General features: G+C 38.2%; 1 protein-coding gene across 3 annotated transcripts in view; it reads left to right on the top strand.

The window, feature by feature from the left end:
* CAMK4 (calcium/calmodulin dependent protein kinase IV) overlaps nt 1-15,170 on the top strand; it is a 230,092-nt gene that overhangs the window by 181,299 nt on the left and 33,623 nt on the right. For all 3 annotated transcript variants that reach the window (XM_032845009.1, XM_032845026.1, XM_032845017.1), the window contains one exon: nt 14,867-14,957. In XM_032845009.1, the coding sequence (XP_032700900.1) occupies nt 14,867-14,957 (91 nt within the window). The remainder of the gene's footprint in view (nt 1-14,866; nt 14,958-15,170) is intronic.

Below are 15,170 nucleotides of genomic sequence, written 5' to 3'. Positions count from 1 at the left end.
ACCAAGGCACAGCATATTTGATATTCTTAAATCTAAAGTAAAAACCTAAAAACCATAAAAGCATCCAGAGAAAAGACACGTTACTTCGGAAGAACAAAGATAAGGATGACATTAAATTTTCATCAGAAATAATGCAAGCAAGAGACATCAAAGTATTGTAAGGGAAAAAAAGCTGTCTGATATTCTAAACTCAGTGAAAATAACTTTCAAAAGTGAAAGCAAAATAAAGACTTTATTAAACAAGCACAACCTAATTCATCACTAGCATACCTGTAATTCTAGAGTAGATTTGGTTATACACTATAAAAGAGAACTGATTGATTTACATTGTATTCACTTCCTAGCTTGCCGGCCAAGGGGAGCTATTGATACTGCCTTAAACAAAGAGCAGGATGAGTTGAGTTCACTAAATTTCTTGAACACAGAACCACACAACGTTATGAGTTGGGACGGACATAGGACATTTATTCTAATCCAGAGGTATTAGGAGCTATTTCCTGTCCCAACTCAGTGGTTCCACAATTTTATTTATTTAACAAACATCTTTAAGTACCAATATGTGCTAGACCTAAGAATGAGTTCTAGCTATTCCCTGGGATTTTGTGTCTATTTGTTGATGCCTGTCATAGAGCCTCATTCAACCCATAGTTCTGATCATTCACTCATTCACTCCTCCTTTCACACATTTTTCTCATGAACATTTATCAAACCATATCAAGACCCTTTGCCTAAAGTCTGTGGGTACAAAAGTGAATAAAATAATCCCCGCCTGCTCTCAAGGAATTTATCTATTACTTTGATAGACAAGTACATAATTAACTATAATAAAAGTATCAGAGCATTAAGGTACATGAAGAAAATGCTACTGGGAGAAGCAGAGAAAATGGCATTTATTTTGCTTGTGAGATTAGAAGAAACTTTCACAGAAGTGGTATGTAATCTGGGTTATGATGTGTTCCAAGTACTGTTGCTATCTTAACAAATTATCCCCAAACCTACGAGCTTGAAAAAACTACTTCATTGGGCTCACATATTCTCTGCATCAGGACTTTAGACAGGACATGGAATAATGACTGTCTCTGCTCCATCATGTCTGGAGTTTGGGCTGGAAAGACTCAAAGGTTTACGGGCTTGATGGCTAGAAATCATTTAGAGGTGTCTTCGCTCGCTCACATGTCTGGCACTTGAAATGTCTGCCACACAGGACCTCACGAGGAACTGTCAACTGGAACAGTGATGCTTGACTTGTCCACGTTCCCCAACATTCTTAAAGCATCTCGGCCTTAAGATCGTAAGACTTCTTATGTGGCAGCTTAGGGATCTAAAAATGAGTATTTAACACACAAGATAGAAGCTACCTTGGCTTTTATGTTCTAACGTCAGAAGTCACATACTATCACTTCCATTGCATTCTGTTGGGTCTAGCAAGTCACAGACCAAATTCAGGGGGAGGGGGCATTACACTTCACCTCTAGATGAGAAGTGGCAAGATTGTGGAAGAGCTTTGGATGTGTAATACTGTTGCAAGAATCTTGAGAAAATACAGTATGACACATGAAAGATTATTATTATCTGGGAACCAAATGGAAATATCTATGGCATGATTTAGGAATAGTAAATATGGCTATGTAGTTAGTACATGGTAAGAATTGTCCCAAGATGATGCACAGTCAGAAATTGGGGTCAAATTTTGAAGGGCCTTTATTTTCACACTGAAAATATTAGACTTTAACTTATAGGCAATGAGGAGCCCTTGATGCTGGATTGTTTTTGTTTTTATATTATTTATTTTTAAAGATTTATTTATTTTAGAGAACATGGGGTGGGGAGGGAGAGAGGGAAAGGAAGAGAGAGAATTCCAAGCAGACTCCCCCTGTAGCACAGAGCCCAACATGAGATTTGATCTCACGACCCTGAGATCATAACCTGAGGCAAAATCAAGAGTTGGACGCTCAACCAACTGAGCCACCCAGGCACCCTGAGTCTTTTTATTTTTAAACTAGAGGATTGACATGAGTTAGTCTGTGTTTTAGAAAGATGACCTAGGTGTAGAGATGTGGGTGGGCGTGGTTAGGAGAAAAATGTTAGTAGTGCTAGTAGAGAATATGAAGGACTATGTACTTAGTGGTAACAATGTAATGAAAAGAGTAGATGTGAAATGTATTTTGGAAGTGGAGTTCTGGCCAAATGGCCAAGACTAGTAGACTAGTGAGAGGAAAGGAGGCATCAAAGATGAAATAAATGAAAATGTAGGTTCTTGGCTAATAAATGGGAAGTCCCAGCACGTGGCTGCTGTGCTGAAGGTAGATTCTTCTGGTCCTGGGATGCTCTACAGGTTGAAGCTTACCATAGATCTCACCTCCAGCCAATCCTAACTATGCCTGCTGATCTGGTCATGGGATAGTAGTGTCCTACTGCTTTTTCCATATATTCTCTTGGTAATTCTGAAGGCATCAGAGAGTAGAGGTCAAGCATAAAGACAATGGTAGTGGTAGGTCTCCAAGGCAGATATGACACAAAGGAAGAGTATTCACTTTGAAGTTCCTGCTTAAGTTTATAGGTATTGATTCTGAATTTTCCAAGGAATAGAGAAGAGCAAGTTCATGCAGTTTAATTTTTCTTCCCAAGGGAGAGCTATAGTCAGAATACCATTTTCTTTTTTTAATGACTGGTTCTTCTTTGTCCTGTTAGATTTTTAAAGAGATTCAAACTTCCTCCTACCAACTCCTGAGACATTATCAATTAGCCACACACAGCCCATTGAACACAGCATAGCTGTAATTAAACTAAATTACTCTGCAGTAGCTTTCATTACACAATGACACGGTTTTTGTTAGGACCATAGAGAGAGTTTAATTACATGTCTAGACACCCCCTGAATTCAGAGCAGCAGTATCATCTTTGTCTGTTTAAAGGAGAGTTTGAGCTTTCAGTGATTGTTTTTTGTTTTTTGTTTTTTTTTCAAAGAACAAATGGTAAGATATGTTGGGCATTTTTCTTCCTCTCCTTTTTTTTTTTTTTTTTAATTCTACTTTCTACTTTAGTGCATATGTGATTTAGGAGCCATTTATACATCTGTGGATATAAATATTTTTGAAGAAAAACGTATAGATTTGTACTCTTTGTCATATTTGATCTACATTTTACTTGCATCCAAAAACTTTCTTTCTGTAATATATCCTCAAATATCTATTCTTAACTTGTTAATGTATAAAGCATGTATGGTGATGTGAAGTACAGTCATCTCTTACAACAATATTTCTAGCTTCCTCTTCCTTGTGAGGAAGTTCATCCCTTTGCTTGAGCACAGAGTACTTTCTGCATTTATCCTCGGTTCTGCTCATTCAGCTTCTCTGGGGACTCTTATAATCTCTTACCTCTTGACCGGAGCATGCAGTTTCAGGAGTTCCCGTGTTTCTTTTGTGTTCCAAGCTGCTCTCTTCTTTCCCATTACAGAAATGTGTTTGCTGCTGCTTTCTCTATAACTGCAGATGATTTCTGGGCCTTTAATAGACCAAGCCTTTTCATAGCCTCCATTCCTAAAATCTCACCTTTCCTGAAATCTGACCACATACATTGGAAATAAGAGAATGAAATTATCACATGCCTACCCTCTCTAAACATTCTCAACAGCCCCTCAGAAAGTTGTTCCACAACATGTACTTTCCTTGCTCTTAGATGCAAAAACATTTTATATATTGATTTCTTTGTTGATGACACGTACATTACTTCGGTTTTCGTTTTTGTACTCTCCTAGTGTGAGACTTGTCTATTTAAATCAGGATACATCACATTTTCCATTGATATTTTGCATAATGCATAATTTAAAATGATAATCATTTACTTAAATGATAAGTGTTTCTTTTAAGTCTTGAGTGAATGTTTTAGATTTTGAGTTGAATCTAAGCAAAACAGTATAGATAAAATTAAACTTCCCACTAGTACTATATAGACCATTCTTACAAATATGTACTTAGCAGACTTTTATAACATGCACATTTATGTGCAGACAGGAAAATGAATTTCTACCCCGTTGAAAGCATCCCTGTTACCTCACTCTGACTTTGCACACCAGGAGACTTGTACCAAAATCAGAAACAAGGGCTAGAGTCTGTTTTTCATGACTTCTTTGCCTATCAAGTGCTCTAACCAGATACCCCAGGCTTTCCTACCCAGCGGCATTCCTACTTATCCTCTCTGTTAGCATCCCGCACCTTTTCCCCATGATCCTGCTACTCCAGCTACTCCATTGCTACTCCAAAATTCCCAGCTTTGCTTTATCTAGACACTTCTAAACCACACCCCAAATCAAAAGCAAAGATGCTTCCATGGGAACCATATTCTGGGCAACAGCAGGCTCAAAGTTCTTCAAGTGCACCACTGGGGGGCCCAGGATGGTGCCTTCATTGACAGAGGACTTTGGTTTGCCCACTGCTCATTAACAAGTCATTATAGTCGGCCAAATCACTACTCAGTTCCATTTTCTTACACTGGCAAGTACAATTTATGAATGTTTGAGACATGAAGGAAACTGAAGAGAAAACTAACAGATGAATTTTCAACTCTCCTTGCCCAAACTCCCTTGAGGCATATGTTGTGTTGGATATTCAGATCAGCGTCAGAGGATGTGAAATTAATTCAGCCATAACTATCAACGCTACTACAGAAGAACAAAAACTATGTAATTATTCAAGATGTCATTATGAGGATGAAACCCTTTTGCCTGATCTTAGAGTTAAAATGTTCTTGATGGGTTTTGGCTTTTCTCAGAGTGATGCTGTAAAATCTCATAGCACCTTTGAAGTGGCCAAGTATTATTATCCAATAAGTATAGTGTGTTTCCTAAGCACACAGATGCTGAGCCTTATTTCAGTTAAATTTATCAAAGTGATGTTGCTATGGAAATATATTGCTAAAATGCAAGCACGAAAATTTGAACATCCATTACAGATTAATAATGGCAAATGGATATCATTTGCAAATTACCACCATTCTTTGACTATCTATATGTTAATGACTTCAAAGTAGAACAACATACGTGTCTATTGGAAAATTGAGTTATTTGTTGATCCTTCAAAAATATTTTTTTAGTACCTACTTAATGCCAGGCATAGTGCAAGAAACTAGATATCTCTCTTCATGGGTTTTTCATCTGGTGAGGGAGATAACCTAAAGAAAAATAGGAGGCATCCATGAGAACATATAAAGGTGAACACATATGTTAGTTTGGAAGGACAGATATGGCCCCCTGAGGAACTGACACTATAAGTTGAGACCAGAGGATGAGGAGGGCTGGCTGGGTAAAAGAGAAGATAAAAACGCATTCCAGGAAGAGGGGCATCCAGAAAAGGATGCTGAGGTGGGAATAAAATTTTGGCTTGGGAGAAATTGAAAGAAAGTCAGGATGGGTAGACAGCAAGAGACGGGAAAGTAGCAGAATATGAGGCTGGAGAGGAAGGCAGGAGCCAGAAAACCAATGCCTCAGAAGCTAGGAAAAGTAATGGGAAACCACCGAAGGGTTTCCCAACTAGAAGAAATGGCCTGATTTCCTATGTTGCTGTGTGGAGAATAGACTGAAGGTGGGGCCATGTTGGAAATCAAAGAGAGTTAAGGGACTTCTGTGGTGGGCTAGCTGAGATCATGGCAGTACCGTGGAGAGAGGCAGGGCAATTCTGGAGACATTTTGGAATTGGAATTCACGGCACTCTGCTGTGAATAGGATGGAGGCATGGGGTGGGGAGGAGAAAAACAGTTTCTGACTTGAACACTTGAGTTCACCGAGGCACTACATTTTGAGGTGGGAAGAACAGAAAGAAAAGGGCTAGAAGAAAGTCAAGAGTTCAGTTTTGAACATGTTGAACTTAAGGTGTCAGTGAGACAGCCTGTTCGAAATGAGACCTGGGCAGGTGGCCATATGGTCCTGGAGTTTGAATTAGAACTTCCTTTTAGGATACTATCATGGAATAGTCTATACAGTCTTAAACTACTAACAATAGAGTGGCATCGTGTAGTTCATTTGAGACCGAACGTAGTTACCAACTCGATGGATAAACTCCTCTTCAGAGCCCATCATTCATAACAGATGCATAAGCCAACATGAAATGCCTGCTGCTTATATAAAATTTATGTTTTCAAAAATCCATTACCTAAATAACACATTTAGAGTTAAATTTCACAGAAGAAAAAATTAAAATTAATTATAACCCTACCACACAATTTGCTTATACACGTGTGTATTTTTGGGGGGCTATAAGAAGTAGCTAGAGGGAAGGGAATAGACAAACAAGCTCAGAGAGAGTTCATAGCAAAAGAGAAGGCTACCAGTACAGTCTTAGTAAAGATCTAATTTAAGAAGCAGAGTCAGGGAAAAAAAAAAAATCATGTATTTATTCATATATTTCACAAATGTTTATTGAGCATATATTGAATGCCAAGGCCTGTTTTAAATTCCAAAGCAAGAATCACAGACTGCAGGGTATTTTGTTTGTACCCTGTCCAGGCTTTTAAAATTTTCAACTTCGGCGCCAACATGGAAAATTTGTAATATTTTACATAAAAAAAAAAAAATCTGAATTTCTGTCTTGCCTTGAAAAATCAGAAGAGCTAGCAACATGGGGCCTGCTTTTGTGCCTGACAACAGTGGGCTGAGTCTGTCTCCTCTGCCTCTTAAGGGGCCATGCTCTCCAGGGATAGATAAGGCCCCTGGGACTTCCTGATGTCTTCCTTTTATTTTACACTCTGTCAACTTCCTTCATTCTTTCCGGTATCTTCCTGACCCTAGAGAGTTTGTGACTTCTGTTCAAGGGATACAAAATCAAATACAACATTGTTGCTGCCCTGCATGACCAAAGCATTGGAAGATGCTGGAGATTTTGAGCAGCGGCCTAGTGTGACCAAATTTGCACTTTTAAAAAAATTATTCGCATGCCACCATGGAGCTTTGGCTGTAGGGGAACAACCCTGGAAGTTGAGAAGCTGGTAATTAAGCGAGTCATCAGAGTAATTAAGAGGGAAACTTCTTTGTCGCTTGGCTGAAGGCAAGAACAGTTAAGTGGGAACAAGGGGCAGAAAGATGGGTGAGGCACTAAGAAGGGAGAGCTTCCTATGTTCATGGAACATAAATTGGAAGTGTTGGTAAAGGAGATGGAGGAATCGGGTAAACCCAGGTGTCTGGCTTGTTCAAATTGATGAGTCATTTGTTGGGTTTGGAAATACAGGCACAGGAGTAGATTTAGGGTAAATAATGAGTTTGGCTTGGGAAATGAGCTTGAAACACGTGTGAGACATTCAAATGGAATGGAAAGTAGAAAGTTCTATGGAGTCAGAGCCACAGATATGTTGGGAAGGCAATAGAGATTTAGGACATAGTGGGTAAATGGTACCCTTATTTGTGGCTTTCAGTGAGCTCACTCTGGAAACCAAGGAAATGCAGAAGGTGCCCAGCAAGTCAGAGATAAGGGGCCAGGGTGGGAGACTGAGGGGACAGAGCAAAGGAAAAGCTGCAGGCAGTCAGTGAGACAAGAGCCCCAAGTGGTGGGAGTGCAAATGAGAGATAAGACCATGTGCTCAGAGGCCAAACCGGTCAAATAGAGAGTCAGAAAGCGTGTGTTGGGTTTGATGAGGTCCAAAATAAAAATTTGGTGTGTTGAAGAAAAAGGAAAGGGAAGAAAATGGAAGCTGTGAGTGGAGACCTAGGAGAGTAGGAAATAGTTGAGGGCAGCGAGAGTAGGACAGGAATATGTGTCTTTGGGAGACTGTGGAGGTGATGATTGTTTTCTTTTCCTTGTTTCTTTTTGATAGTGATACCACCCAGTCTAGAGCTATGTATATGATGAAAGGCAAGAAAGAGGGAAGAGCAAGAGAGAAGTAGGAGAAAAGGCCAGAGTGATAGGGCAGTGCTTCTGAGGAGGGAGTGGGACGTGAAATAGGATCCCGGCAGCACCTGGGATGACTCCTGGAGGGGAGCCTAAGGAGAATGGAGCAGAAGCAAAACAATAGGCTTTGAAATACAACACTTTATCAGCGGCAAATCCTGTTTCCACGTGGTGATTTGTCTTCTAATGGAAAAAGACCAAGTAAGAATGTTTCCAATCCTAATCCTAATCGCCACATACTTTTTTTTCCTTTTATATCTTCTAAATGTTCTTGGAAACTCTAAACACAAATAGAGCAATGTCAGTTTGTATTTCCCTTAGACTTATTTCCAGGGTGAAGGCTAATATATAATACATTCTATTATTCTATAATTTATAATGCATCTTCTTGGGAAAAGGAGTTGTGGCAAATAAGTGAAGAATGCATACAAAATAAAGCTATTAAAGTGGAAAAGGGAATTTTTTAAAAAGCAGAGAGAGGGAGAAGTAAATATATCCAAAACAGGCTAACTAATTGTAATTGAAACCGCTTTTACATTGAGTTTTGGGCCACCAAAACGGAAAAGGAAAATGTGATGGAATAAAAAGCAAATATTTTCTGATCAAAGTGTCTTTTGATACTTCGGGAAAGAGCAAGTTTTCCAAGTCTCAAAGGATTTCTAGTTGTAATTTATTGTACAAGAGATGTGGAACAACAGTGATAGAGTCCCAACAGCTACCCTTTATAGAACAGAATACTCACTCCATGTTGAGTGCCAACATGCCTCACCTCTGATTCTCAGTACCACCTTTGAAGTGGGTGCTACAGATGGGGAAACTGGGTGCTGCAGGGCAGACAGATTGTTTCAGGTCGCACAGCTAACGTGTGGCATACCTGTGGGGTATTGCCCACAAAGCCTCTCATGCTGTTGTTCTTTAATAATTGTTTCAAAAACAATGCCACAAAAACCTTATTATGCTTATTCTAAAAAACTTTGACCAAAACCAAGGCCTAATATTGAAATAGAACTTTGCAAAGACACGCCTTTGGCACCAGTGCATTAAATGCATCATCATAAAATCCTTAAAAATGTACTTGTTCCCTACCTTGATTACTCTGCAGATAAAATATTTGTCATTTTATGCTTTTTTTCCTTTTTTAATTTTTTATTTCAGTTCAATTTAATTAACATGTACTGTATTATTAGTTTCAGAGGTAGAATTCAGTGATTGATCAGTTGCTTAAAACACCCAGTGCTTATCACATCATGTGCCCTCCTTAGTTGCCCCATCCCCCCACCAACCTCCCCTCCAGCAACCCCCAATTGGTTCTCTATCACTAGGAGCCCCTTATGGTTTGCCTTCTTCTCTATTTTTTTTTTAAGATTTTATTTATTTATTTGACAGAGATCTCAAGTAGGCAGAGAGGCAGGCAGGGAGAGAGAGAGGAGGAAGCAGGCTCCCTGCCAAGCAGAGAGCCTGATGCAGGACTTGATCCCAGGACCCTGAGATCATGACCTCAGTCGAAGGCAGAGGCTTAACTCACTGAGCCACCCAGGTGCCCCTCCACTCTATTTTTATCTTATTTTATTTTTCCTTCATTTCCCCTATGCTCATCTGTTTTGTTTCTTAAATTCCACATATGAGTGAAATCATATAGTATTTGTCTTTCTCTAACTGATTTATTTCTTTATGCTTTTTTCTAAAAAGATAATACTTTTAAAGCATTTTTTTCTAAAAAGATAATCCTTTAAAAAATTGAGCGAGTAAATTAATTGTGCTTCCCTGCCTCTTCCTTTTCCACTTCCTTTTTCTTCTTCTTTTTATTCCTTGAAGTTTTTTTTAAAATTTTTTTATTAATAGATAATGTATTATTAGCCCCAGGGGTACAAGTCTGTGAATTGCCAGGTTTACACACTTCACAGCACTCACCGTAGCACATACGTTCCCCAATGTCCATAATATTCCTTAAAGTTTTAATTAAATTCGTATACACTTGGTTATTTGCTCTTCTAATTTCTTTACTAAAAGTTTTGATTAGTCAAGATTTAGTAGTTAGATGCTGCCGTTGTTGTCAGATTTATTATTTCTTTCTCCATCAAGTTGTTGGGTTTTAGACAGCTTCCAAAGTGGCATTTAGTTTTTAATGTTATTGCTTGCCTTTGTTTACTTTAATTATGATTACTTTCAACACTTGGTTTATTCTAAAATATACAGTTGTCTCATTTCTCAATTTTTCCTATCCTTTTGTCCATTTGTATTGAATCCCCGTGACTTAAATAAACTGTAGTTAAGATCAAGAATATCTTGATAGGGTCTGTTTCTCCATAATGGATATTTCTTATTTAGCTCTGTATCACTGATATGATATTATAAAATGTCTTTGCACATTTTCCCACGAGTACACAATTTTGAGGGCCATTTTTCCCCTTCTTCACTTAGTGTATTGTGATCTTGAGGTGGCCAGATAAGATTAGTGCTTGAGGATATTAGAGGTGTGTATTGCATTTAAAACCCACTTTGAAAATAAAGGGCGATGTGCATATTATTCAGTTTTTGCACTGCCCTTTTTATGACTTCAGATCCTCTAAAACAGAAGTTTTCAAAGTATAGTCTAAAGATTCCTGGGGGGTTCCTGAGACACCCCCGACCCCTTTCAGAGGGTCTGTGAGGTCAAAACTATTTTGTCATAATATGAAGACATTTCCCTTCACTTATGAAAGTACAGTGGAATTTTTCAGAGAGTGCATAATGTGTGGTTTTATAGTAGACAGTGCAGAGCCGGAGGAATCCAGCTGCCTTGTATAAACTAGAAATTAAAGAGACTTGTAAAACTTCAAAAAAATAGCACAGAACTCTAAATTTTTTTGTTTTAGAAAATATATTCTTATTAGAAAATGTTTATGTCAATATGGCATGAATTTATTGTTTTTTAAATAAATTAGTATTTTTTTAATTCTCATTTTTAACCACTAATGTAGTAACTAATGTTAGATATAACTCATAAACAAAAAATTCTTGGAGGTTTTCAATACTTTTTTTTTATTCCAAAGGGGTCCTGCAACCAAGAAATTTGAGAACTGATGCTCCCAAAATGTTCCTGCTTCTAAAAATTGTATCTCCTTGGGGGAAGACAAAGATCATATAGCACATTTTCCTTTTTGCTTGGCTTCCTGACTTGAGATAATGTAAAAATTAAAAATACTCACTATTGGTTAAAGGCAATCAGTGGATCCAAGCAAAAATACAATAGTGACTCCTATCGTTTTGTTAGTCAATACATTTAAATGCCTCCTACCAGGTGTACATGATTATATCTCGACTTTTAATAATCTTTCTACACCAAGTAATTTATAGCAAATGATTCCTGCCTATATTTTTAAAAGCGCATGACCTTCAGTATTTCATTGCTTTATTTTGTTTTTAAATTTTTCCTCTGTTAGTGCATAGCTCCTAAATCTATTATTTTTTCTAAAATTTTTCTCCAGTTATCTGGTCTAGCTCTCCTCTATGGAGGGCCAAATGGTGTTGTTTTGTTTTGTTTTGTTTTGTTTTACTTTGGACTTAGAACACAAAACTACAATTTCTATTCAAGAAAGCCAGAACAATATTTAATAAGAATCTTTATATGATTGGTACTTTGCTAAACCAGTGCTTGTAAATTTATCTCATTTGTTGCTATTGTGTTGCTATTTTTGGTGTCGTTTTCTTCCCAAAGCAATGGAGTCTCTTAGTTGGGTTAGATTGGGAGTGGGGGAGATCAATATTTTCCGTTGATCCTAAACTGCAATTCTTAGGTATGTTCCAAAGCAACTCTATGAGAAACTTGCATTTTTGCCTTCAAACTCAGCTAATGCAAGATATAGCATCTTCCTCCTCAGGGGTCTGGTGGGTTTTCCCTGGGTGTCACTAAGGCTTAACATGGTCCTCTGCCTTCTCACCAATCCTCCTCTTCCCATGACCTTCCCACTCCTCCATCATTCTCCCCTCCTCTCCTTCACTATGATTCCCCTCTCATGTCCACCCTACACAATCAGGCATCTGTTTGGGAGTCACACAATGGTTGGGTTATGGCTCCACTACCACATGCCTACACTGGAATCCCAACTCCATGTGTCTAGTTGTGAAGTTGCACATGTCTCTGGTCTTTTTATGCCTCAGCTTTCTAATTTGCAGAACAAGCATTAATGATTTACCTCATTTACCTCACGGAGCTGATACGAAGATTAAACGAGTTGATAGATACAAGGTGTTTATAATAGTGCTTGGAATACAGTAAGTGTGTAGGACATTTATGATATTATTGTCTACACTTTATAATTATCCACTAGAAAAAGTGATCTTGACCTGATAAGACAGGAGCAAAAGCAACTTTCTTTTGTCTCATGATTGTCCTGGCAAATCAACTCTGTGAATCCATTCTTCTCCTTCGTGAATAAAATTTCAAGCCATTCCCATAGCTTTTCCAGTCACTCTTGAGTAAGGGAAAGACCAAAACTTTAGACTTGTCCAACTTTAAACTTCCTCCTTCCCCCAATGTGGACCTTGGAGATCTATAATTTGTAAACAGAGGGAATAGGAATACCTGTTAGTTTCTTCTCTTTCTCTTGCTCTTTACCCTCCACCTGATCATGCTCCTTCTAGGGTTGTTGTGAGGGTGACAGTGAGGAGAGGGAGAAGAGATGGAGGGTTAGCAACGGTCTTCCCAGACTGGTGCATTCATGGTCCAGCATCTGTGGTCTCTGGGTGTGGCCAGTGTCAAATGCCTGATGTTCTTTCCATGTGGGACCCATTGCGGGACAGTTCTCTCACTTCAGGTACTCTGAGGAATCAGTGGTTCCTCAACCGCCTATGCCACCTCCCTCATGTTCTGCTTCCTGAAATGCTGAGGCAAGATGGCATCACCCCAGCACGAAACTTATGCTTATGTCTGGTTCCTTTCTGCACATCCCCATTGAACCTGTGAGAAATGTGTACCCTTGTTTAGCTCTTCCTTGAGGGCAGCTGAATCTCATTGAGGCCCTCTCTTCTTACTCCCTGTTCTAACCACCTCTGTTTTTCACAAGTGAGCTGGATATCAGTTCCTATTTTCACCAAATCACTAAGTGAGACATGTCAAGCACCACAAACTGTGACAGTGAAGCTATCCACCTTCTCTTACTTGGCTTACAAAGAAAGACTCTCTCTCTTCCTGTAGCGGATAGGAAAGGAGAAAAACTGAACTACCCTGGCTATTTTTTCTCTTAACCCAACAGAAAAATGGGCAAAGGTTATAAATGGGTAGTTCACAGAAGAGGAAAACCATAAAGCCTATACTAGGCCAGTAAACAGAGAAAGACAAATTAAGCCAAACATAAGATACAATGTTTACACTGTAGCTCAGCAAAAGTTAATTGCACAGATTTGGTAAAGATGTTAGGAAACCGTAAACACACTGTTTGTGTGAGTAAATATTGATGGAGTTTAAAAATTTTAAACCTACCTTTTGACCCCACCAGATCTGCTTCTAGCTATCTGTCCTAAAGAAACACAAGCAAAGGGGCACCTGGGTGGCTCAGTGGGTTAAAGCCTCTGCCTTCGGCTCAGGTCATGATCCCAGGGTCCTGGGATCGAGCCCCATATCGGGCTCTCTGCTCAGCAGGGAGCCTGCTTCCTCCTCTCTCTCTCTGCCTGCCTCTCTGCCTACTTGTGATCTCTGTCTGTCAAATAAATAAATAAACAAAATCTTTAAAAAGAAAGAAAGAAACACAAGCAAAAACACGCAAAATCCAAATGCTAGAAGGCTTATTACTGCATTACTGGTAACTTTTAAAAACCTGAAAGTCCACCAGAAAGGGACTAGAAAAGTAAATTATGCTACATTCAACAAAATGGATACAAATGTTAAATAGAATAAGCTATAGTGGTTTGTGGGAAAGGTTTCAAAGATGTTATTGTTAAATGAAAGAAAACCTGTAAAAATTAATATTAATCATACATTTATGTAAGAAAATGGAAAAATCAGGAGTATTTCCTTGCATACATATATTCATGTTTGTGAATTCATAGAAAAACATTCAAACCATTTCAAAGTGAAGAGTGATTACTTTTGGAGAGGGATCTGAGACTAGGGAAGCAGGATCAGGTAAGACTTCCACATTCACAGTAAGAGTATGTTACACGTGTGATAAAACATAATTTACAAAATAATTTAAAATAGAATGAAATGAGTGGAATTGCTAGAAGCGATCTTTAAGATCAGCTCAAATATGCCACTCTGTATTGGTAGTTGGATTTACTAATCTTCAGAAAAGCCTATGAGAACATTTATCATCTTTAAACAGTATTTATCATATTAAGGATAGTCCTCTATAATAATTACTCATATCTAAATGCCTGTTCAAACAATAATTATTAAGTCTTTGCTGTGGTTGTGAGCTTCTAAAATGACACATATAATTATGCTTTATTCAGATAATAAACCAGAAAAATTTCAATGCATAGAACCTTGACTTTACTATAATAATTAATGGATTTGAAATTACATAGTTATATGCATAAAGAGAACTGCAACTAATATTCTCTAAGGAGTAAATTTTTTATTTCTGACAATTGGTTTCATACACTTTAAACTGCATTTCAGGGCATCTGGGTAGCCCAGTGGGTTGGGCCTCTGCCTTCAGCTCAGGTCATGATCTCAGGGTCCTTGGATCGAGGTCTACTTCGGGCTCTCTGCCTGCCTGTCTACCTACTTGTGATCTCTCTCTGTCAAAAAAATAAATAAAAGTCTTAAAAAAATATTAAAAAAAAATAAACTGCATTTCACTTTTAGGTAACTGTATATAAGCTGTTCTTAAATTATGTATAGTATAAACTTATTTTCTTTTATGGTGTTTATTTTTAAATGATCATATGTGTGTGTTTTGAATCATATAACATAGTAAAGGATATTCTAATTCTGAAAAGATTAAACATAAATGTTGGAACCATAAATACAGTTACTGGAATGTTACTCCATTGTGTTCCCTATTTAGTACCTACATGAAAATGGGATTGTCCATCGTGATCTCAAACCAGAGAATCTTCTCTATGCAACTCCAGCCCCAGATGCACCACTCAAAATAGGTGAGGACATTTCATGAAGTCTTATGACCCCTTTCCCAGAGCAGAAGAAATGTATTCCATGGAATTTAAAAATATTGTTCCATCTAGTTTTGCCTCCATTTAATTTCCTTGGATATTTGGTGTCTGTAAAGGAATAACGCATTGTTTTGGAAGTCTGTAGTCCTTTCCTGATATAGCCATCTGGAATCAGTGCCTAGAAGTTGGTGCTCCAGT

Source organism: Lontra canadensis, unplaced genomic scaffold (genome assembly GCF_010015895.1).
Source record: "Lontra canadensis isolate GAN:19392208 unplaced genomic scaffold, GSC_riverotter_1.0 scaffold4, whole genome shotgun sequence".
NCBI lineage: Eukaryota > Metazoa > Chordata > Mammalia > Carnivora > Mustelidae > Lontra > Lontra canadensis.
Note: the sequence above shows the minus strand (reverse complement) of the source record. Positions and strands in the feature narration are given on the sequence as shown.